The 26,417-nt window shown below is 41.2% G+C and overlaps 1 protein-coding gene across 2 annotated transcripts in view; it reads left to right on the forward strand.

Moving 5' to 3' along the window:
• Window positions 1–639: 639 nt before the first annotated feature.
• The window catches only part of HAAO (3-hydroxyanthranilate 3,4-dioxygenase), a 31,562-nt gene continuing 5,784 nt past the window's right edge, over window positions 640–26,417 (forward strand). The window contains exons 1-9 of one of the 2 annotated variants that reach the window (XM_075863238.1): window positions 640–809; window positions 5,686–5,764; window positions 10,376–10,459; window positions 13,667–13,773; window positions 15,799–15,888; window positions 16,480–16,523; window positions 18,124–18,269; window positions 18,530–18,598; window positions 21,229–21,311. In XM_075863238.1, coding sequence (XP_075719353.1) covers window positions 727–809; window positions 5,686–5,764; window positions 10,376–10,459; window positions 13,667–13,773; window positions 15,799–15,888; window positions 16,480–16,523; window positions 18,124–18,269; window positions 18,530–18,598; window positions 21,229–21,311 — 785 coding nt within the window. In that variant the 5' untranslated portion in view covers window positions 640–726. The remainder of the gene's footprint in view (window positions 810–5,685; window positions 5,765–10,375; window positions 10,460–13,666; window positions 13,774–15,798; window positions 15,889–16,479; window positions 16,524–18,123; window positions 18,270–18,529; window positions 18,599–21,228; window positions 21,312–26,417) is intronic. The other variant, XM_075863239.1, reaches the window with a different exon arrangement.

Below are 26,417 nucleotides of genomic sequence, written 5' to 3' on the forward strand. Positions count from 1 at the left end.
TTACACCAAGAAAGAATAAAGACAAAATTATGGTCGTACATTACCAAAGTACATGGTTTATAACTACATTTCTCTATAATGGCCACAAGGGGGCGCCAAAGAGCGTATGAAATGTAAAAACTCAACCTGAAATATCATTATTATCATTGTTAGCAGTAATAATACAAAGTGATACATGGTATTTGGTATTTCCTTGCATACATGTTACTGTATTCTAATTTTCTATTGTGAACTCCTAAGAAAATTTAAAAAAAGACTTGAGCAGGAAGAAGACTTTGCATGTGCAGTGTATAGTAATAGCAGATTTATATCTAGTGCTACAGCATGTAAAAAGCTCTTCCATATTGTTCATTGAACATTGAATATATTCCTGTACTTTGCCTCTTTTCCAAAACTCAAGCCCCAGCTCTAGCTTTTCTGTCACAGTCTAATAATCCAAAATATCTGATAATCCGGTATCTATCAGATGAAATGAATTTTAATACACTGTATATATTATATACTGTCTCAGACTTACGTCTTGCTACACGAATAAATTATGCTAACACCATATGAACGTGTGTTCTTTAAATTTGCAGCGAGCTCCGCATGTCTTCACCTTTGCACCGTCCAACCTTTGCTCAGTAAACATGCAGTGGTCTTTGAATACAAGCTCCGATTTTTTCTCTACAGGATTTTATATTTTTCGAACATCCAGATCTATCATACCAGCGGCTGCTGTCAGATATGGAGATGCGACCGATCAATGTAAACAAATGGATACAAGAGAACAAAACCTATTTTTTACCCCCTGTGTGCAACAAACTTATGTAAGTACAAGCCGTTCGTCCATGTTATTGCTGAACTATTACTTATTCATACATAAAGTTTCAGAACTGGCCGCCAATTTACCACCCAGGGTATATAGACATAAGATGGCATATAATGGTGTCAGTGCATTTAACAGCTGTTTGTGAAAGCGAGTGAATGTTATAAATGTATTATTGTATTCGAAGGGTATGACGGGAAGATACGTAATACTAAAAAGTCCCACAACACTGCTCAGGGGCGGGACAAAGGGGTAGGCAGAGTAAGCGGCTGCCTAGGGCCCCATTGAGGGAGTCAAATGGGGAGCATGTATTATAAAAAATTAAGTTAAGGATTAGTGGGGAAGGGGTAAATAGGGCAATCCAATGAATGATTGCCCATCCAATAGCTATCATGCCCTACTTGAACTTGTAGCTTTCATGCAAGTGAATCTGAGCTGCAATACCAGACACAACCCGTGGATAAGAGTGGCGCTGTTTCTGGAAAAATAAATGCAGACCATTTTTCCAATGTCACAAAACCCCTATTAATATACAGATCCTAACTTGGAGAGTTAATAAGGTGCACAAAGTAAAGAGTTAAATGACTATTCAAGCTATACTACATCTGTATTCATCCATTATCTTGAGTACTTAGAGGCCTATTGATAAGATATAGACGTCTCGGGGAAGCTGATGAGACAGATGAGCCCTGGCTATGACATAACTCCCAACATTAGAATACCCAATCACATTATTAAGCCCAGAAACGCTTACAAAACCATCAAGAAATTCCCACATTTGGGCATATTTGCACAAGCTATGACCCCCTTCAGGTCCATTTAGGCAGGACGATCCCGCGAAAAACGGGATGGTCGGGAGGTATGATATGAGTAGCCTAAAACTTTCCTAAAAGAGTCTTTTCTCAAGCTTTATACATGATACGTAGTGTACCGCAATAACAGTCCATTTAGGCACAAAAAAGTCCAACCTTCCCCTTCCGATTTTCATAATAATCTGGACTCCACCATCGCCGAATGGACGTACAGCAAGATTATTGGTACCATTAGCAGCACTGCAAGATGAAACTATGAGGTCCCAAAGCATAACATGGAATAGTATTCTCTCCACTATACTACTACAACCTCCAACATCAGCACGAGATCAGGACATGGAAAGGCTATGATTATTCTGGTCTTCATGCTGTCCCCTGTGTCTCCTCTCCCCGCACCCCACTATCCATGGCCGCTCTCTGCTTTTTCTGCACTCTCACATTCTCTCTCCCCTTCAATCGGATTCCTGGCAGAATCACAATAATTGCCTCTCACCCGCGCACCTTCTATAAAACAGATCTGTCATACTACCCCGTCTTGTATTATAAGCCCCCCCCCCCCTCAAAAAAATTCTAAAATATTTAGATGTGTACAGAGTATCTGCACTTTCTGCAAACTTTTGATATGTCATAGAGACACATCAAAAGTTTGGATAGGTGGGGATCCGGGTGCTGAGACCCTCACGGCACTGAACCGATGGTGCAAAAGTGCTCAGCTGAGCGCCCCGCATCTTCGGTTGGGAACGGCGCACCCTTTCAGACTGAAGACGGCTCACATAGACGTTCTATCTGACTTATATTTTCTGTGTATACATGCAGATATATGAGGGTTGTCAGTCACTGGTGAGGGTGGTGGGTGAGCGCTTCACTCATGAATATATCGGACTCTGCTGTATTTTTTGTTAGGCGCTATTGGCCAAATGGCTCAATATTTTTTTGTGTGCTGTGTGAGCTAATAGCACACAGAACTATCCCCATACAATGCTGTCCTTAAACGCCTGTCCCAATTACCCAATAAATGCCTGCCAGGGAAGTTCCATTACAGACATCGATGCTTCAATGACATTGTATGATAACCACACTTTGCTTCCAGCTACAGATGGCCCCACAACCAGTTGCTCCTCTGCCATCTTCTCTTAGAGACCTGAACTAGGAGCTGGGCCCTGGATCGTGATGTTTGACATCATAAAACAATAGTACAAGCAAAGATAAGAAACTTGTAATTCTTATTACAGAAAATGCCCTTTTCTCCACTTTTTATACTCCTCTCCTCCTTCCCTGTTGCATGAACTGACCACTCACTCTAAATTTGCTGCTAAAATACGTCTTGACAGAGGCAGACATAAGACGTCCTGAGAGAGGCAGATTGACAGCTGTAGGCATCATTTACACGAGCGTAATATACGCGCGTGCGATGCGCGTGCTTTTCACGCGTGTCGTACGCACTTATATTACTCTATGGGGCAGTGCAGACAGTCCGTGGATTTTGCGCAGCATGAGTGCGCTGTGTAAAACTCATGACATGTTCTATATTTCAGCGTTTTTCGCGCATCACGCACCCATTGAAGTCAATGGGTGTGTGAAAACCACGCAGGTCACACTGAAGCACTTCCGTGCGAACAGCGTGATTCGCGCAACAGCTGTCAAGCTCTGAATGTAAACAGAAAAGCACCGCGCATTATACACTGATGACACACGCAGCTGTTAAGTGCATTTTGCGCATGTAAAACGCGCATTTTTTGCGTGCGCAAAACGTACTCGCTCGTGTAAATCAGGCCTTACTGTGGGATCACGTTACAGCTGCTGCCCATAGATGTCTATGGAGAGGGGAGGGGAGCAAGAAGTAGCTACAGAGAGAGACTGAGGTGCAGACACACACAGATGCTGTTACTTCTAGTAAGTGCTCTATCCCATTCCAGGGCTGGATTCCCAGCAATACTGCTGAGTAATGCTGTATAATCTCCTCCATGCTGCTGCTGGTGTGTGTGTGTGTGTGTATGTGTGTGTGTGTGTGTGTGTGTGCGTGCTAGCGTGTGTGTGTGTGTGTGTGTGCGTGTACATGTTAGGGGAGCAGGATCTCCTCTTCTCTCTGTGTGATGTGTATGGGAGACATCATAGCAGCAAGTCTCCACCCCATCTTGAGCTTAGTTCAGCTAACAATTAGAGGTGGAGGAAAACTGCTAAAAAATGCAAAATACAAGTCATATAATGGTCAGGAATTGTGTTATTTCTCATGTAAACACACGACAGCTGATTCTGAAAATTCACCTGAAACGACATGTACACTTTAAAGAGTCTCTGTCACCAGATTAGAAGTGCCCTATCGCCTATATAGTCTGATCGGCGCTGTAATGCAGATAACAGCAGTGGTTTTCATTTTGAAAAACGATCATTTTTGAGCAAGTTATGAGCAATTTTAGATTTATGCTAATGAGTTTATTAAAGACCAACTGGGTGTGTTTTTACTTTTGACCAAGTGGGCGTGTTTTTACTTTTGACCAAGTGGGTGTTGTACAGAAGAGTGTATGACGCTGACCAATCAGTGACCAATCAGCCTCATACACTTCTCATTGTTCCAGCCCAGCATGATCCACAGCAGTGTGATTGTGCAGTGAAAGAAGCTGGGCTGGAACAATGAGAAGTGTATGAGGCTGATTGGTCACTGATTGGTCAGCCTCATACACTCCTCTGTACAACACCCACTTGGTCAAAAGTAAAAACACGCCCAGTTGGTCTTTAATAAACTCATTAGCATAAATCTAAAATTGCTCATAACTTGCTCAAAAATGATCGTTTTTCAAAATAAAAACCACTGCTGTTGTAAAGGATCTGCCAGACACAGCTTCTGTGTCGACACCCGTGGGTAATCAGTCTGCACCTGCTCCTAAGTCTGAGAGAGTGACACGATCTTCTACCAGTCAGGCTGGGAGGCTGAGGAGTGGGAGAGCCTATCACAGCCTGGCCAGATGGAGCTAGCTCCCGCCCTCTGTCTATTTATACCTGCATTTCCTGCTCCTCCTTTGCCTGTGATTCTGTCTGTGTCCTGGCTCTGCTGCTGCTGCTTGAACATTTTGTCCTCTGCTTCATTTTGACCCTGGCTTTACTGACAATTCTCCTGCTCTGCGTTTGGTACCTCGTACACTCCTGGTTTGACTCGGCTCGTTCACTACTCTCCTGCTCTGCGTTTGGTACCTCGTACACTCCTGGTTTGACTCGGCTCGTTCACTACTCTCGTTGCTCACGGTGCTGCCGTGGGCAACTGCCCCATTTCCTTAACTTCTGTGTACCCTTGTCTGTTTGTCTGTCGTGCACATATTGAGCGTAGGGACCGTCGCCCAGTTGTATGCCGTCACCTAGGACGGGCTGTTGCAAGTAGGCAGGGACAGGTAGATTAGGGCTCACCTGTCTGTCTCCCTACCCCGTCATTACAGCTGTAATCTATATTACAGCGCTGATCAGACTATGTAGGAGATTGGGCACTTATAATCTGGTGACAGAGCCTCTTTAAGGTGGCTCGGTCTAACGATTTAAGGTGAACTTGTGTGTAGTGGGGTGGCCGGCATTGCGATCTACTAGTCACTGCACAGGAGTATATGAATACAACAGATCGCAATCGACTATTTGGCCACCCCCGGCCTATAGGTGCTGCTGTATCTCTAATACCTGGGTATGTAATGACTTGGGCTGAACGAACAAGAGATTACACTCTAGTTTTTTGCATTGTTAATTTATGTACTGTAATCCGTCACCATTACTAAATGCTATTTTTCAAGGTTACATATACACTAATGTTTTGTTTTCTTTTTCACACCACTGGACCTGAATAAACCTTAATTTATTATACTTAGCTCCATTACCTTGTTTATAATTTATGCCTCATGTACCAATATATCCCATGGTGCAATTTGGGCATAAAATCAATGAGCAAAAACAATAACAAAGGAATCCATCTCGTTGGCTGGAGTAACAATTAGCTTGCAGGGAACCCGGAGAATTGCTACAGTAATTAGGATTCGCTTCCTTGACTCATCTTTTTCTGATATTAATATTTAATATTTGTTTTTACAGGCACAATAATCAGCTGACAGTAATGTTTGTGGGAGGCCCAAACCAGAGGAAAGATTATCACATTGAAGAGGGAGAAGAGGTAATTTTCCCCATTAGCTTGTATAATACCATTAAGGGAGTACTCTCCTCAGACAACCGCTTTAACATAAAATCTACAGCGGTGATCAGTTGAACACTGAAGGTCCCACACCGAGACCCTGGGCGAACAGCTGATTTTGGCTCGGGGAAGTTGCCATTGGCTGCTCGTTTTCCCTGCAGCGACTGCGACAGGGGAAGTATAGTATTACATGCGGCCATTTAAATTTATAGTCAACCAGGTAATACATGGATGGACCGGTTCTGCCAGAGCGAGAGCCGCTGCTTGTTAGTGGCCCTACGATCTGTCTCATAGAGCAGGGCGACCCCCTACATAACATGCATATGCCCTATGGATTTCTCAACATTAAAGAGATGGCATTTTGCTAGGATATGTGATCACTTCCAGATCGGTGTGACTAATGGAACCCCCACTAATCCTCAGAATGAAGGAAACACAGCGCTAGTTAATTGCACAGCGGCCCTCCCGTTCACCAAACCAAAAATATTTTGAAACAGCTCACAATGCTGAACAATTTTTTTTTAAAAAGCCATACTTACCTCACTGATCCCCCGCTCTGCTGCCGCTGACCAGTCTTCAGTGATGACCGTTGTCAGCCGCGGAACGGGGGTGGTGGGAAACCCAGTTTCGTATATATACCCTATTAATGAGTTAATAAAGTGGGGATTCTTTGTTCATCACTTGTTTTAACTATCTATCTATCTATCTATCTATCTATCTATCTATCTATCTATCTATCTATCTATCTATCTATCTATCTATCTATCTATCTATCTATCTATCTATCTATCTCATATCTATCTATCTATCTATCTATCTATCTATCTATCTATCTATCTATCTATCTATCTATCTATCTATCTATCTATCTATCTATCTATCTATCTATCTATCTATCTATCTACCTACCTATCTATCTCATATCTATCTATCTATCTATCTATCTATCTATCTATCTATCTATCTATCTATCTATCTATCTATCTATCTATCTATCTATCTATCTATCTATCTATCTATCTATCTATCTATCTATCTATCTAATCTATCTATCTCATATCTATCTATCTCATATCTATCTATCTCATATCTATCTATCTATCTATCTATCTATCTATCTATCTATCTATCTATCTATCTATCTATCTATCTATCTATCTATCTATCTATCTATCTATCTATCTATCTATCTATCTATCTATCTATCTATCTATCTATCTATCTATCTATCTATCTAATACGCTATTGATTCCATCAAAACAATGGAACCCAACAGGACCCTTGCACAACTGAGACAAACGGAAACCATTGACACCGGATCCGTCAGCATTGAAATCAATGGTGATGGAAACGGAAATCCCTGGTTTCCGTTTGTGTCAGTCAGGGCTCCGTTCTCCGTTCTGATGGAAAACTCTGACGGAACATCAGAACGGAGTCCTGACGCAGATGTGAACGAAGCCTAAGTAAAGTAAGCTCTTGGTGATAGGCCTGATTACGGGCTCTGCTACAGTCATCTTCTCACGGTCCTGCACAGATCAGCTGAAACAGCTGCTGACCGAGAAGTCCACTCCACCAATCCTTATTACCGACATTATTACACTGAAACAGGAGATGGTAACGAGAGGGGAATGGGAAACCTCCTTTACAATTCCTGTTAGAACATAGTGGCACAGAATTGTTCCCCCTGATGCTGCATGTAGTAATATTCATAGCAGCAGTGTGGGGAGCGCGCGCACACCTACAAGCAGTGCAGTGATAATATTGCAGCGCCACTTGCTGGATTTACACAGAAAGGGGTTTAGTACCGCCCACTATGTCAGAAAAGCCAGGGAATGAGGAGCAGGACCACGCCATGAAAAAGTGGAAAAGGAGAGGTAAGAAAACATGAAGGGGTATAACATGTTTATTTTGAATAGAAAATTAGTTTTGGGGAAGATAATTTTTAAAAGTGAAGACGGGAATAACCCTTTAACCAAATAATATCCTAATAATATCTGTATTTTCAGAAATGTTCCCATGTGACTGGAAGGCCTGATTCACATGAGCGCTGCGCATCTCGGACATGAAAAACTGCCATTTTTCACGTCCGAGGTGCATCCGTGCTCAGCGCTGCGGGACGCGATGTCACGCATCCCCCCCATAGTTGAGAGTCTATGGAGGGATGTGCGATGCGTGCAAAGAATGGACATGTCTTATTTTCCCACGGACCCTTCACACGGTCCGTTGAAACAACGGCTTTGTGAACGGCCGCATTGAATTACATAGGTCTGTGGGACGAGCTGTTTCAACGGCCGTCCCACGGACGTTTAACACGTTTGTGTGAATCAGGCCTTACTGAAACATGGCATCTAAAATTTTAAAAAAAATACATATTTATATGGGGTTTATGCAGCATCTTTTATCCCACATTACAAACGACAAAAAGTTAGGATTTGGGCTTTGAAAAAACTGTGACATATTCCCAAGAAACTGCGATGTATCCGACTCCTTAGAAGATTTAATGCTCGTTTTAGCCCATTAAATCCTGGCCTAACTGATGACACGGACTAATAGTATCATAGTATCAATAGTATTACTTGCAGCCATAATACAGGCGCAAAAATATGACCGCCTTACTGTATAACATCTGCTAGCTGCATTGCAAATATGCAATGGGCAAAATGCTGCAAAGCTACTAAATGTGAACATGTCCTACTAACCTTAAAAGATTTAGACCCCTTTTGTGACTCAATTCACCATCAGTCAACGTTTCCTTATGTTATTGCCAACCACAGAGGTGCCATACTGTCCCCAGTGCCAGTCAGAGACCCTATTGCTAGCCATAGAGCCCTTCAGCTAGCCACATTGACCCAATTGTCAGCCATGCAGCCCCCATAGAGTGCTAGCCAAAAGTTCCCTGTGCCTGCCAAAGAGCCAAATTGCCAACCACAGCTGAATCTTAGACCTTGATAGGATTGTCTGAATTGAGGGCATGGGGTGATTGTTGGAGTGGTTGGGAAGGGTTTGAAGTGGTTGGGGTTGCAGAAATATTGGGAAGGCAAAGTTTTGTCAATCATTTTCTGATGACTTATATACTTGTGCGCTGTGTTTTCTTATGATGTGCTAATGATGTTACATTTGTATAGCTCTTATGAACATAAGTTTGGAACATTGGCTCCATTAATTATTCAGTTTGGGCGGAAATTGCTAAATTTTAAAATGACACCAAATTTGCATTCAAGGTTTTGAGACTGATATTCTCACTCCAAAAAAGAAAACAGACTTGTGATAAATGTTCATTTGCCAACCGTCACAAACCTAGCAGTAAGGCCGGATCCTCAAGAGCGTGTGCGTTTTGCGCGCGCAAAAAACGCGGCGTTTTGCACGCGCAAAAGGCACTTGACAGCTCCGTGTGTCAGCAGCATATGGTGCGCGGCTGCGTGATTTTCGCGCAGCCGCCATCATTATGACACTCTGTTTGTATGTTTGTAAACAGAAAAGCACGTGGTGCTTTTCTGTTTACATTCGTAATGTTACTGCTGTTGCACGAATCACGCCTGTCCCACGGAAGTGCTTCTGTGTGGTGCGCAGGATTTTCACGCACACATTGACTTCAATGGGTGCGTGATGCGTGAAAGCCGCACAAAGAACGGACATGTCGTGAGTTTTACGCAGCGGACATACGCTGCCTAAAAATCACGGACTGTCTGCACTGGCCCATAGACTAATATAGGTCCGTGCGAGGCGCGTGAAAATCACGCGCGTTGCACAGACGTATATCACGTTCCTCTGAATAAGCCCTAAGGATGAGATTCAGTTTCGCCAGTATCTAGTAGCGCTTAAAAGCACAGAAGTGCCGATACCAACAGATTTCCCGGTATTCACCAGGGACAGCCACAAGGCCGTTTGGACTTCGCCGTGCGGAATCTGCAGATCACGTCCATTAAAGGAAGCGGCCTTGAACCGTGCAGATGTTACCACGGATGCAGTACAGGATCAGGACACAGCAGCATGGTCAGGAATAGCCGAGGTCAGGGTCACAGGCACAGATGCAGAGGTCAGAGATACAAGCGGAAGTCGTTACACAGGAAGTCAGATAAGGTATGGTGCAATGCTGGCGCTAGGTAGAAATGACCTGATACTCTGGCGCCTGTTTGTGCTCAGAGAGAGGCTTATATGGGCTGTCCTTAAGCTAGGTGTCATGTGACGTCAGCGGGGAGTTTACCAGAATTGTAGGTAATGCCACGTACTAGCCACTAGAGGGAGTTCCAGATTGTATTTTGCATTCAAGCCGCTAGAGGGAGCTCCGGCGTGTATCCTCGCATTCCAGCCACTAGAGGGAGCTCCTGCCGCTGAAACCGTCTGCCCAGGTAAGTACGGACTGAGCGTTGTTTTGCGACGCCTAAGCAGATGCCAGACATAACTGGCACTGCTTATTTCCCATGGGAACGAAAAATCGGGGATGGCTAAAATCCAACCTGCCTGATCCCTCTATCCCCGATGTTGGACATACAATGTAGATATGAGTTGGTCAGGCCAATTGAAGATGTTCTCAGATTTCTGATCATGATGATGATAAAATAAGTTCACGGGGTGCAACTTCCTGTTTTACAGTTATTTTACCAGTTGGAAGGAGATATGTGCCTGAAGATAATTGAGAATGGAGAACATAAGGACATATACATTAAAGAAGGGGAGGTAAGTTTATCAATGTATCCTATATGTTTGCCCTAAAATAACTTTATGGGAAGTTTCTCAAAAAAGTCTAAAGGTGGCCATACATAGGTCAAGTCTCCCGTGCATCCAGAGATGAAGTAGCAAGAAACACTTAAAGCAAGCCATAAACTGCTATAACCAATGGAACAAATTTGCATTGGCCAGAACCGTCTGTTTTAGTAATATACAAATAAAGATAATCATTAAGTGGGTACTCCGACTCCAGAAATTACCAGCATACTACTAAGTGTTGCCGTTACTTACTGGTCGGTAAAGGTCTAACCGCTGTGACCCCTACCAATTGCTAGAATAAGGGTGTTACAGAGCTCAGTGGAGCCCCATGACTCCATCTCAATAATAAAACAACGTGCAGTAAGCACCCCCTAGTGGTGGCTACAGGTACAGATGTTTATAATTTCATTCTGTCTATGCAGGGGATTCGGAGCTTCATATTAGAAAAATGAATCTCCAACCACCATAAATATATTTTAGCAGAGAATGTTGGATCTAAAACCCCCGGTGGTTAGAGTTTATGACCGCATTTAGAGTTAGATCTATCAGCCCCAAATAATTGACTATATTAATAATAATGTAATTTCCCGTGAATTACTGCTGTATAACACTGCAGCTATGAAATCATTGTTCTACATTACAGGCTTCCCTTTACTAATACTAAAAGCAATTAAGATTAAATAGCTCTTTAATTCTGCGTAATTACACATTTCCATTGGCAAGACGATACTATTTAGGCTTTCTATGGTTATGTGACTTTGTGGATATTTGGAGTGTGATGTGTCCCTTAGCATTGCAACTTTTGAAAAAACAAGTGAACGTGGAATCAAGCACGGAGTCATTTTACAATGGGATTAATATAATTTTCCAAAATTACGTTGGACGGCATCTCCTGGTTTTGGTCCCAGTTCACTCTTCTGTAAAATACTCTATGGGTCTGACATTCTGATGTATTCCATTTACACCAAGGTAGACAGATACCGTTGTTTCAGCTGATATTTCCCTACAGCACCAGTCCGGCAATCATATTGACATTCTTTTATTGGATTTTTTTTATTAAAAAAAGTAAAGAACAAGTACCAAACCTCAACACGTCATTGGTTAAAGTATGAAAGCCTAAATCTGTAGAATAAAGACTATGTGTAGATTTACGACTCTGCAAACCCTTGGGTTACAGTGGTGGAAATGTAGGAGCCAGGGCGGTGTTGAATGGGCTCCCACAAGCACAATAATGTCCACGCAACCATAGTATAATCTTTATATAGAAATTGGATTTAGTATATCAGAAAGTTTTAGCCTCAGTTAAGGCTTCAACCAAACAAGTGCCAGTATGATGTACAGATATGTCCTTTCTTACCCTTTGTTAGAATTTGGTTAAGAAATCAAATTTCTTATTAAACAAATTCAATACAATATCATGATATGCTAGCAAAACCCTTGACAAGCTGCAATACGTATCAAATCCACTGGGTGGCCGCACACAGACACATATAGCATACACATCTCATGACAGAGTATCGTGAAATCATGTTTTTTTCAAAGCTGGCCATCTTAAGCCACACAACTCAGGATATTATGAGATAAGAGGAAAGGTAAGGAAGGACACATCTGAATGAAAAGTTTGGCTCAGGGCAAATATTCGGTTTGCTGCCCTAGCCTTATATCTAAATATCCTGGCCATGGCAAAATAATTTGGTGATACCCTGTTGGCATCCAGCACCTCGGGCACCTGCCCCACCAGACTCCCCCTAGCTAGGGCCCTAGTTTAGGGATTAGCCAACGGTGTCCCAGGGATTGCGTTTGTTCATTTCTGTGGAGCAGGTGGAAAAAACAGTTGATGATGACTATGGTGTAGAGTAAAAAAAAATCTTACCTGTTCTATCTATATTTCCTCCAAAAGCAGACTTTGGTCAGTGGTCTGCCATCCTTCATTGACATTACAGGGGTTGTCTGTATTAAAAAAATATATATTTTCCAAAATGCTGATATAATGTAGGTAGGCCACCCTTATTTATTAGCCAGGATAAAGAGCAATGACAAAGGACATCACCCGCTCCAAAGGACCCGGCACGTCTGTACATTAAACATACATCCATTGATTTCTATGGGAACTATGTACTGCTTATTTGCTGCAGGTAAATAATCTCAACATATCCTGAGATGTGTGGCATGAAATGACTAGCTTTGAAAAAACAAACAAACATGATTTTGCGATACTCTATCACAAGATGTCTATGCTATATGTCTATGTGTGGTCACCCGGTGGCGTTGATGTGGATTGCAGCTTCTTAAAGGTTTTACTAACATGTCACGATATTGTATTGAATTCATTTCATGATAAATTGGAGTCCTTAACCAAATTTAGGCAAAGGTAATGGTGGACACATCTGTACACTAATTTGGCTCAGCTGAACATTAATGTTGATTCTTATAGAGACGTTCGGGAGCGGCTGCCAGACAATTCTAACACGGTAAGGTCCCATGCACACGACCGTAGAATTCATCCATACTTACGGTCCGTAATTATGGACCCATTCACTTCTATTGCCCACGGAGACCTTCCTGTATATTTACGTGAATGTCTCCGTGCCGTAGAAAGGCTCCGAAAAAGATAGGACACATCCTATTTTTTGCTTTTTACAGACCGTGCTACCATACTTTATATGGGAGCACAGCCCACAAATGCGGATGGCTGTCTGTGGCCGTCAGCAGCCGGCCGTGCCCATAATTACCTACAGTGATTACATGCACGGTCGTGTGCAGGGGGCCTTAATTGGGGGGAGAGGTGGGGAAGGGGATAAAATAATACCTGTGTAAGCGAATGCCCAAAGAGGTCTGGAAATACCTAAAATACATAAGTCTTGGAGGATCCTGCAGCAAGTGATGGGATCTTCAAATAACAAGTCATTGTTTATAGGCGCATGAGGTTTTCTTGTAGATAAAGCAGAACACATAATTTTTGTCATTAGGGGATAAGGTCTGAGAGGCTGACATGATATATGATGCTCACCACAGGGATAATTGTAATGTGGAGATCAGACAAGACATCTACAAGACATTTCATGTGTTTGCTCCTCTCTGATCACAGTCGTTGTCATGTTTGAGGATAACTGGGGTTTATTATAATTCTATATCTGTGTGAATCGTCTCCTACTATAATATATTCCGTCTGTACAGATGTTTCTGCTTCCTGCTCGGATACCGCATTCTCCGCAAAGATTTGCGCACACGGTGGGGCTTGTGTTTGAGAGGAGGAGATCAGATGCAGAGAGAGACGGCTTGAGGTATATGTTATATTTGTTACCAATCCTAATTACTAGAGATGAGCGAATTTTCTGAAATTAGTTTTGGGTCCGATCCGATCGAACCAGCCATCTGTTTTGATTCGGTCCAAATAAATTCACCGCAAATCTCAAGTCCCTAAAAACTTGTGTCTCACTCTCTGATGTCTTCTAGGACTGAAGGGGTTGTCCACTTTTTGTGTATTTTCACTAATGTGTGGGAAGCAGCATTATGTGCCACTTATTAATACATAGTTATTAGAAGATCAGCGCCAACGTCCTCCTCTGTGAAGCGCCGCTCCTGTTCTAAACATGGCCGCTGATGGAGGTGCATGCGTCCTGCATGCCCATCAGCGTCCTCCCTTGAATAACACTGCACACAGCAAGGGTAATCTAGGGCATGTGCAGTGCTGTGCGCAGTGTTATTCCCATGCCTGGTCACATGTCCCTCCACCAGCGGCCATGTTTAGAACGGGAGTGCAAGTCTGTGGAGAAGGCTGTACTAACCAGTGGGTGGCGCCTCACAGAGCAAGACATTGGCGCTGTTCTTCTAATAACTATCTATTAGTAAGTGGCACATAATGCTTTTTTCCACAGATTAGTGTAAATAAACATAAAGTGGCCAACCCCTTTAATGCCAAGCCTGCCCAATGGCAGCTGGCATTTTGCCGAAAGTAGTACGCCACCAATCTTAAAAGTTTTGGATTTTGCTGAATCCGAATCTTTTGTGAAATCCGGACCAAATTTAATTATTGTAGAATCGATTAGTTTATCTCTAGTAATTACAGATGCAGCATTGCTTACTGATAAAATTATCAAGAAAAATCTAAAACTCACAATAATTCAGTTTTTAGACATCGTTCTGTCATACTGAGCTGTCTGGATAGAACTTATAGCAATGCTCATCCTGATCCTCCCCATTCATGAACAGAATATTGGACCATATACTTGCCTACTTTTCAGAATCTTTATTTTAGGGATTTATCATGTAAACCTCGTCTTTGCATTCCATCAGAGTGACCCCATTAAAGAAGCACCCCGTGTTTCACTTCACACAGTACATAGTAAAACTCTGGCTGTCTGCAGCCACCACTAGGGGGAGCTCAGTGCACATGGATTTATACAGCTACTATAAAACTCAATAGGAGCTATAAAAATCTCTAAGCAGTGAGCTCCCCCTAGTGGCAGCTATAGGAATCTCCTTCACTTTTCTTATTATAGATTTAATAGATTTTCAATAGATTATGAATTTAAGCAGAAAGACTCAGGGAGATCAATAGGGGGTGCAGAGTTAGCAGTTGCACATTTTGCCTGAGGAAGTAAAAATGTCCATATGCCACATAAGAAAACACCAGTATTATAAATGGTAGGTGGGGGCCCTGTTACAGATTTTTCATTAGGGGCCCAGGAACTTCAAGTTACGCTTTTGAAAGACTTCAATGTTGTCTGTTGTGACAAGGTAGGTGGTAAGGTTATGGTAAGTTTTGTATGTCTTTGAAATTATTCATGACAGTACAGGAACATTATCAAGGGATACTACACTTTGACTAAGACTGCTTATGTAGTAAGAAAATATAGTCTAGCATATTTGTAGTATATCTTGATTGTCTATTTGCTATTCTCATTTATTACTGATGTGTTCTGCAGTGTAAAAAAAAATTGGTCACCTGGAAACCATCAACAAGCAGGAAGATTTTTATCATGATCTCATTTTTATTAAAACTTGTGTGAAATCTACATGAAAAATCAAATAGCCTAGTTTTCAATCACACCCATTTCTTGTCACAGGAAGACACCAACACTCAATGTACAAAATAGAGGCCAATAATAGCAGGTCCGTCAAAAGCAGCTTGTGGATGGTGTCCAGGAAATGTTAAGATATGTCTTTCAACACGTCCCAGAGTAAGGCCCATTTCAGACAGCTGAATTGTAGAGTTCTGTCCACATTATGTCTTCTAGTTATGTTTTTCTGTCCTGTTCTTTCTCACCACAAAAAATTAATCAACAATTTTTTTATTTTTTTTATAGGTTTTATGTGGACAACTCCACTGAAGTTTTATTTGAAAAGTGGTTTCATTGTAAAGATCTTGGAGTAGAACTTGGACCAATAATTAATGAGTAAGTCTGTCATCTATTATGCTTTGTATTATGTGGTTGGTGTGTTGTTTTTTAATGTTTTGGTGGATTATGATGTTTTTTAGTTTGTGTTTAAGTTGATACAAATGGAGAAAACCAGAGTTTGACAATGCGGCAGAGCTGAGGTTATCGTTGGCAGTCAAGGCCTTGTTCACATCTGCCTTTGAGGCTAGGGGCCTCCGTCACAGATACGGCACAGATGCGGCCAAATTTACCGGAAACAATAGCGCAGCATGCAGAGGCTTATTCCCCACGGGTTCATACATGTATGTTTTATTGCCTACTGTATCACAGAGGTATTCACAGCCAGACGCAACCTCTCTCCTTGATATACAATTTGATTGTTTGTAGTACCTTACTGTTACCTGCAGGTGTCGCTAATCTTACAACTTTATTTTAGGAACCGTTACCTGCTTGGAAAGCATATATGTTCTCTACAATTCTATTCAGTATATATAAAATAGATTTGTCATGGTTCTTCTGCTACTAGCATACTTAATTAAAATAACTCTAAAAATAATATAATTATGACATAACATAATAAAACAACTTGTTTAATTTTTCACTTTTTAGATTTTTCAACTCAAAACAACATAAAACAGGAAAACCTGACCCAGGTAATAGTGATTATAAAACCTCCACCCAAATGTTCTGACACCTGGAAGGTGAAATCTGAATGCTACTATGATTGATTTTTATTGCCGTTTATTGCCTTTATCTGTGTTCTACTATTAAACCTTGCATCCGGGAAGGCTTAAAGGGGTTGTCCGGGCACACGCCGATTTTCCATACTAATGACCTATCCACAGGATAGATCATCAGTATATGACCGGTGGCGCACATCCGCCAAGGGGCATTTTGGGGGCATTCCGGGCAGAACAGTAGAGGATATTAAAATGTCCTGTGATTTAAGATTGAAATATTTGTGTCTGAAATAATGTGGACGGCATAAATAAATATTCTCCGAACTTTCAGTGTAATAATAAGCCGGGAAGATGGGGTATGATTTGTAATAATCTTAGAGTTTTCTTAGCTTAAATATTAGGACGTGAGATTATATTAGGTCAGTAAATCAATGCAACATTAACAGAGCAGAATATGAGAAATACCTGTAATTGGAGGCTGCATTATTAATTTTAATTCTACTGAAAAATGATTACAATAAATTCAGCCCCGGCCATGGCTTTCGAGCCGCAGGACGTGGTAATTTATATGATACGCCTGGAGCCCCCTGTGTGTATGGGAACGTTCACACAGGCTCTACTGCTCCATTTAAAAAGGGTGAAAAAAGTTATTGTGATTTTTAAAAATCCTAATTTTATGTATTTTCCTAGTTTATGCCTCCCCCCCCCCAACATGTGGCTATCCATAGAAGCAGTTCTAGTCACCTGCCCTATAGATTATTGTGTTATGGAGGGTCATGTTTAATGGTGAAATATCCATCTGCACTGTGTGGTTACAGGCAGTGATGACTTCATGTACATCGCCTCTGTTAGGCTATGTTCACACAGAGTTTCTTGACGAGTTTTTTGACGCGGAAACCGCGCCGCAAAACTCGCCAAAAACCGGCCGAAAATGCCTCCCATTGAATTCAATGGGAGGTGGAGGCGGTTTTCTCCCGCGAGCGGTAAAACCGGCTCGTGGGAGAAAGAAGGGACATGCCCTATCTTCGCGCGGTTACGCCTCTGACCTCCCATTGGCGTATGCAGCGGTAAAGTCCCCAGTGCATATGTCAAACATATCCATAAACCCCCAAATTTATTATGGTTTTTTTAGACACTATTTGCAACTTTCCCAGACTGCGGTATTCAATCTAATTGAAAAAATAAGATATTTTTACATAAACCAGCCCAATGGAGGCCAAATAGACAACATTTTTTGGCCTCTGCTTAGCTGGTACATGTCGAAACGTCTTTTCAATCGTATGGAATACCGCAGTCTGGGAAAGTTGCAAATAGTGTCTAAAACACATAATAAATTTGGCAGACACCATGTACACCACTTGTTTGGCGCATTTTGTTTAGTAAATTTCGCTCACTGTGCTATATGTATGCTATTTTTGTCTGAAGTCTACCTGGAAGGGGCCATTACATCTTTGGTTTAAACTGAAAATAGTTCATATATTGTATAGGAGACAGGGCCATATTAGAATAAACATCAATGTAGTACAATGGGATATTTTTAGTACTAACTTCTCATTGTTTTGTTTGTTTAAAGACCAAATACCAGAAAAAATTCCATTCCAGTTAAATACTGAAAAAGTTATGGAACCATTTTCCTTTCAGAGATGGTTAGATACTCACCGTTTGGAAATAGAGAACAAAAAATATGTACATTTGTTTGAAGATCGATATGAGACAAAGGTATGATGATATGCATGAAAAAAAAACAAGAAAAAAAACAGGTGCCCTGTAAGTTAACAGGCATCACAGTCAAATGATAGTATTCTTTTTGCTGGCAGGAACCACTAGGGGGAGCTCCTTACCAAAAAATAAATTTTATATAAAGCAAAAAACAAAAACAAAATTGTATTGTAAGTGTTAAGGAGCCCATGACCCTTATTCCCTAGGCTCAGACGATTTTCAGTTTACCATTGTATATAAAGTGCCTTTTTTGTTTTCAGACTACTGTCTACGGAGCTGGAGAAACTGCGGATAGCACATTATACACAGATACCTGGTTATGGCAACTGGTATGTTAAAAAATATACCTATTATAAACTGATACGTCAAATGTGGTTTTCAGTGAATCATTTTAATGACAAATATTTATGATGTACTGTTATTAGATTGCGGAGCTAAGACTGTGATTCTAGTCCATTCCTTTTCTTTTTTAAGACCTACTAGTATGTGGAGAAATCTCTGGCTTTAATAGTCAATTCAAAATCTTATTCCTTTATATTCTTTCCCTAATTTAATTTTGTTTTTTAATTTTTGCACAAACATATCACTAGGATATACCAGAAATGTTCAATCTGTGGGGTTCTAACCTCTGGGACCCCTGTTTAGAATGAACGGGTGGCTGTTGATTATAATGGGTCTATCATGCAGGAAAACCCCTTTAATATTAGGGAGTTGCAGTTGTTTTTATTTTTCTATATTTTTGTAGAATTTGTATGATGTGATATCAATCAGAAATGTAATAAAAGTTTAATAAGTTCAGGTCAGGCTACTGGAACCTTTACCAATCCTATGGACTATGGGATCCTCGGCAGATGCCGCCTACAGCCCCGACTTATCATCTTTTCCAATGAAACATCTTACTTTTCCGGTTGGGGGGCAATTAAAAAAATAAAGTCTGGAGTGACTACGTGAGCAGGATAAATCTATTACGCTACAAGAATTCGATTCCTTGGTCTACTCAGACAAGTGTCTTAACAGAGAGGGCAATTATGTTAAAAATTAGACTATATTTGTGCCCTATCTGTCGAGAAAGCAAATCAATGTGACTTGATAATATTAAAAATAAATTTCAGGGAACTTTTAGATTTTCCTTTTAAAGTTTCTAAATGTTGCATGACTTTCTTAGTCTTAAAGGTTTATTCCGGTTTAAGCAAATAATTATTTTTCTTTGTACAATGAATAGTTATGCATTTTTATGTTCTTTTTTTTTTTTAAACTTCCTTTATCAATTATCAATTGTTTTCAAAATCTCTGCTTGCTGTCATTTAATAGTAAACGTCACTGTTTACTTTCAGGTGATGCAAATCATTCCATGGTCATGTGATGATTACTCAGGTGCAAGACTGATAACAGTTCCATTATGGGAGAGATCTGTCTTGTGACGAGACGTGCACCTCTGTGATCAACACATGACCAAAGACGGAATTTTATACCCTGGAAGTAAACAATGAAGGTCCCTATTGAATGACAGCAAGCAGAGATTTTGAAAACAATTGGGAATTGATACAGAAAGTCAAACGACCGGGCCTATTTTGAATTTAAAGGGATATTTACAGAATTGACAATTGTCACCTATCCACAGGATAGGTGCTAATTATCCAATCATTGAGGGCCCCTCCACTTTGAACCCATTGATTGCGGGAACCGGGTGTTCGAATTCCCCGTTGCTCCTTACTGCACCTCCTTGCAGTGTGGAGGAGTTTGACAGAAGCGGCAGTTGAGCATGCGCCTGCCAATCCTTTTAATGCTAATAACGGAAACAGCTAAACGCTGTACTTGGCTGTTTCCGTCATTCCTATAAACTTTAAAAAAAAGAATGGCACCACACATGCATTCAATGTCCTCCTTACTCTGGTTGAGCAGTCAGGAGGAAAAAGGGTTTTGGGATCCCCGTTCTCGCGATGAGTGAGTTTCCCAGCGGTGGGTCCCGAGTCCCCTTTTCCTCCTCACTGCTTGACATTAAACGGGTTGGCATTTGACCATCCGCGGTCCCGCTCCTTTCAAAGTCTATAGAAATGATGGAATTAGCCAAGTACAACACTTGGCTGTTTACATTATTGTCATAAGCATTAAATAAAGTGGCGGGCGCATCTTAACCTCAGCTTCATTTAATCTCCTCACTGGAAGGGGGTTGCAGTGAGAAGGAACGGGGAATCCGAAAACCCAGTTCTCAGTGAGGCCCCCACGATCAGACAATTATCACCTATTCTATGGATAGGGGATAATGGTCGATTTTGGGATAACACCTATCAGGACCAAGCTTTCCTTTTAGTTTGAGGTACAACATTGCCTCATAGGTGTGTGTTTTATTGTAACTCTCTCCACCCTTTTCTAGTGAAAGACTCATTGACAGATCATATAAGGATTCATGAGGTATGACCCGTGCTATTAGCTGGCGTGGGTCTCACACACTCCCGACTGCTAATATATACTCTAGCACAGAGCAGGGCAGAGGGTTGGATTGGCATGGTCATATATGAAGAAGACATGGCTGCGGAGCAAGTGCAATAAATAACTAGCCTTGGCTACTACTACTATTATAGGGGCATTGGGGCATCTGTAAAATTGGCATGACAAAAACTTGCAGCAGTGTCCCCAGTCCCTGGTCCCCGATAGACCGCCTCACTCAAGCTCCACAAATAGTACACCACATGATGAAAATTGTTATCCACTTTTATTCCAATCCCTATTCTTTTTCTTGAAGTTAATGAGTCGGCCGTGGGAAGTCTTTTGCACCAGGGTACAAGAGCTCTGAGCTATGAGTTGGGATGCTGAGATTTTTTTTTCAATTTTCTCATGAATTGATCTTTTTTATAGTTCTGGAATAGAGCTGTTAACATGGAGTTGTGTATCCTATGTAATATTATAATAAATCATGATATACTTTATAGTAACGTGCTATTATAACAATACATTACAGGAAGGCTCCTCTGTGGTAGCTGTCGGTGACAAAGTTCTGATGTTAAGCACTGGGGAGAGCGTTCTCATACCACAACAGTCTGAGTAAGTTAAGACATAAAATATCCTACTGTACAATATGCAGCAGTCACATTTAAAGCACAATTCAACCTTTCATTCATTCCTTTTTTTTGGGGGGGGGGGGGGGGGAGCTGTGTAGGGGTATTCCCACAATGGAATATTACATTTTTCTTTTAGATCAGGCAAACTGCAGATTTTTCAATTACAATCATTATTTAAAAAACAAAAAAACCTCCTTCATGTAACTAATGATATTATATACTTTTTATGGCGCCCCCTGGTGTTCTTTTGATCTCCTCTAAGAACATCTGCCCAATTTGCCCAGTTTCAGTGGACACACATGCCCAGTAACTCAGCCCCACCTCCTGGATCCATCGGCTGTGGAGTGATTCATGCTATTTACAGACAGACATTAAGAAACAGTGCACTGGGAGCGACACGGATACCATTTGAAGTTGGGATCTTCAGCCCGGGATATCCATGGGACTGAGTGGAGTGAAAGGCCTGCCACTGGCGCAGGCTGCTGTGGAGAATACCATGCTCTGACTGCTGCTAAATTGCCTTTCGTCTTGTCAGCGAGGTGCCAAATCAGTTTGTCCTTTGAGACAGACTGGTTGCTAAGGACACATTGCCTAACAACTATAATCTTTTAATTGGTATTGCATGGCAACTTGGTGGTTCTGAGCTGGTACTAGATCGGAGACAAGGAGGTGGTCAGTACTAAGATCACACATTTCTCTATCAACATTTTCTATTAATATAATTTAGAAATCTCTTCAAATATATATGGTCTGGTCTTTGGTATCTTGCTTTTATCTTAACAGATAAGACAATAAAAAAAGGTGAAGTCTTCAGAAATAGACAGTGTCCCCTCAATCAATGGAAACTCTCATTGTGTTTGGGGGTGTCTTCTGCCTTCTTGCTATCTCGCCAACTGCCCCTTATGCCTCATGCACACGACCGTTGTGCCACTCGGGCCGTTTTTGACGGCATCTGAATGGCACCCAATAGTCTTCACGGACCCATTCAGTTTAGCGGGTGAAAAAGGGTCCGAGTCTCCGATCCGAGGAAAGATAGAACATGTCCTATCTTTCCTCGGATCACTGACGGGACTCGGTCGGCGCACACGGTCGTGTGCATGAGGCGTTAAAGGAATACAAAACACAAAGTCAGCAGCTAGTATAGATAAGGTGCTTATATCATTTACACATGTATTTCTATTACATATATATCTGGAGATTCTCAGAACACAAGGTATATGAAATAAAGTAGTGATCATGGGGGCAGACATTTTCTTGTCACTAATTCCATTGAGGGACCATACAGTCAACCTCTCCCAGCCCAAAATAGCTGCTCCCTGCACAATAAACAACATTCACCAGGAGAGTAAATAGAGACAAGTTGACCTGATGGGTTAAGGCCTCGTTCAAATCACGTTTTTTGCCTACGTTTAACGTATACGTCAGGAAAAAGCTCCCAAAATAAACGATAGACGTACGCTGCCACGAATGCCTAAAAGTGGCAATTCTCACCATAATTATTTTTTTTTACAACATCCACAGTGAAAAAAAATAACTTAACAATCACATAAATTTACATTTTACTCCTCCCTATATACCCTCCCCCCTCCCCAGGCCTGGCACAGTAACTTAGACTTTAATGGTATTTGTCAAACAGATACGTCGTGAACTGGAGTCATGTGAGTTCAATGCATACCATTATAGGCTATGGGTGACAGATGCCACTATTAGGTATCCATTCAATGGACCTGTCACCGATAGACGCTAATGGCATCCGTTTAACGTATATGTCATGAAAGGCTATTGGAAAATCCATGATATATCCTTTAATCGGTTGCCTGTGGCGGAAGCCATACAGTGGCATGGATCCACCCGTTGGCTCTCGTGTAAAAAACCGTATACTGAGCAGTATATGGTTTTTTTGTTGGATCCAATGGGAGGCGAAAGCGTCATCTACCATACTTTTCAATTCTTCAAAAAAAGGTATAGTGATGTATACCAACCCGACAAAGGCCAAAACGATACACTTTTTTCGAATTCGTTGGGCTGATAAAGCTTTTTCCGATGTACACGCTAAACGGACATCACAAAAGTGATGTGAGGAGGGCCTTAGGGTCTCTTTAACAATGGAAAGTGACTGGGAATTAGCCTTTCAGACATTACTTGTCGCTGCCTGCACAAAAATATCAACCTATGCAGCAGAGTTTATAGAAATACCGCAAAAACTCCCAGAGAGGAGCAATGTAGTTGAAATACTATAAACTACATGCAAGTCTATAATGGAGAGTGACTGCACATGGACAGCCACTTCTCAAGAGGGAACGCGGCATCGGGAATCCACATTTTCACAACTTTTGGTTCCTACTAGTTGAAGACCACCGATCTTCCATCAAAATGCCATAAATCTCTATGGTGGAGAAACCACTTTATTAGTCTTGTCTTGTTTTATGTAACATATTATCACCGACTCCTTGTATATGTAATAAATGATTTATTATAACGTTAATAGTAAATAGTATAATAGGGATGTGGTCGCAACGGTACCACTACGCCTTGATTTCTGTAGGTTCCAAATTAGAAGTAGGTATATACCAGCTGGAGAATCAGTGACGCTGAGACCAAGTTCTCAATAGGAAAGATTCTCATTTATTATCCTATACAGCGTATATTTATAGGACACAGAACAAAGAACATAACTCAGAGCGTAATCAGCAAAGGGAGAATTCCTCCCTCTGACCTTGAGCGCCATCCCAAAGTATTTTACTGCTAAAAAGAAATAACTGAGTATTCTGCAGATCATTACAAGACAAACTAAAAGAAAATACAAAAATGAATATCACACAGTGCAGTGTATACTGACACAAAATACAAAACATGGAATTTTGAAATTATTCCTTCACAAATCCCACCTTTTGTGAAAAATTAGGTTACTGAATTACCCATAAATGGAACTTTGGCTACTTCCTTCAGCGAAGGCAGGGCTTACGGAATTGGTTTTCTTCACCTGATTCACCATAGATCAGTGACCTAATATCTCACAACAATCTTTCATTATATAATAGAGGCCTTTTATCAAAAACCGTCCTTATTTTACAAAAAGCAGAACAATTAAAACATAATCGTATGACAAACAAAATCATTAAACATATAAGTGGTTGAAACTGGTAACTTAATATTTTTGAGACCGTGGGTGAGAACCCTGTAAAGATGTCATACCAAGTGTGTTAAATGGCCTCCAGTAATAGTGGCTGCCATTTTTACCGTTTGTAAAGTCACATTGTGCACTGTCATCATTTTCCTCACCTGGTCAGACCCTCGTAATATTTCCCTAAGTTCATTCAAGGGCAAAATAAAATGTTGGTAGTGTAAAGGTTCAGGTACCCATACTGTACTAATAGTTTCCTCTAGATTAGGAAGAAACACAATGGTTTGGTTGTTCCACTGTATGTGAGCAATATTATCCATACATTTACTGACGGGTGTTAGAGTTTCTGGTGTGTTAGTTATTATACATATATGCTGTGGACTGATTTCGACATATACATGTAGATATTTACTAGGTATTATTGTGAATGCACATACGTTGTCTACGTGTTCCATTAAACAAGGTTCATACATAGAAGATTGTTAGTTACATACATACCCTGGTCTGTTAGCTGACAATATTATATCTTGTTTTTGGTGTCAATATGGGTGCCCATAAATATTTGTATGGTCTCATTCAATAACCTGGGACTTGGTATAGAGTGATTCAGACACCTGCTTTAGTTCAGCAAATTTCAATGCTGGTGACTTTCAACTGTGCGATATCGTTTGTCTATAGGTGAAAGCACAACAAGTCATAATAACATGCAGGGTATAAGTTAAATTAACTACTCCTTGGTCTATTTTGACAAACACAACTCCTTGTCCGTCTCTTCTCCCAATGTACCAGGGGCAATCAGATCTTGAACGCGTTAGGCTGGGTTCACACAACCTATTTTCAGACGTAAACGGACGTTTTTGGAGCTGTTTTCTCATAGACTCCAATGAAAACAGCTCCAAAAACGGACGTAAAAAACGCTGCGAAAACGCCGCGAAAAACGCGAGTTGCTCAAAAAACGTCTGAAAATCAGGGGCTGTTTTCCCTTGAAAACAGCTCTGTATTTTCAGACGTTTTTGGTCACTACGTGTGCACATACCCTCATATTGAAAACATTACACTGAGTGTTTGCTGTGCAATTAAACCTGTCCTGAGTGCGATTTTTGTGTCGAATATTTCCAGTGCCATGGCATGATGTCAGTCATTATTTGTTTAGTCAAATGAGCAGGAGCGTAGGCAACCGTCCATAACCAGCATATGCCAGACAATACTTGTAAGTAAATAAGCAATTTCATGATTTTAGAGTTCTTCCGTGTCCTTCTCCTCGGGATGTACAACCTTTTTACAGTGGCTGGTGTGAATCCAGTTGGGTTTTCCTTCAAGTTTCGCCGAAGTACTTGTGGTTAGCAACACCTGGAAAGGACCATCGCATCTGGAGTCAAGATCTCTTTATCACAACCCACTCTCCAGGTTGAGGCTTATGAAAGCCTTCACAATTGTCTGGATCTGGAATCTAAGAGAAAACTGGAGAATATATTTTAGTGGGGTGCCCATGTAAAGCTTGTACATAATCGGTTAACCTACCATACTGCATTTGGAGCAACTGTGGAAAATAACATCCTAAATTAGGAACCGTGCCAAATAAAACTTCATAGGGACTCAACCCTGTCCTTTTGTTGGGTGTATATATTACCGAAAAGAGGGCTAATGGTAAACACTCGGTCCATGGTTTCCCGGTTTCCACCATTGCCTTTTGGATTTTTAATTTTAGAGTTCCATTTAACCTCTCGACCTTCCCACTACTTTGTGGATGGTATGATGTATGGAATGCTTGATCTATTCCTAAATCTGTCATGATCTGAGTCATTACTTCTCCTGTGAAGTGAGAGCCTCTGTCACTCTCCATTACCTCGGGAACTCCACACCGGCACACCACTTCAGCCATTATTTTCTTGGCAGTGGATATTGCAGTCACTTTGGCCACTGGGAAAGCTTCTGGCCAACCTGAAAACAAATCAATGCACACAA

Source organism: Rhinoderma darwinii, chromosome 4 (assembly GCF_050947455.1).
Source record: "Rhinoderma darwinii isolate aRhiDar2 chromosome 4, aRhiDar2.hap1, whole genome shotgun sequence".
NCBI classification, from domain to species: domain Eukaryota; kingdom Metazoa; phylum Chordata; class Amphibia; order Anura; family Rhinodermatidae; genus Rhinoderma; species Rhinoderma darwinii.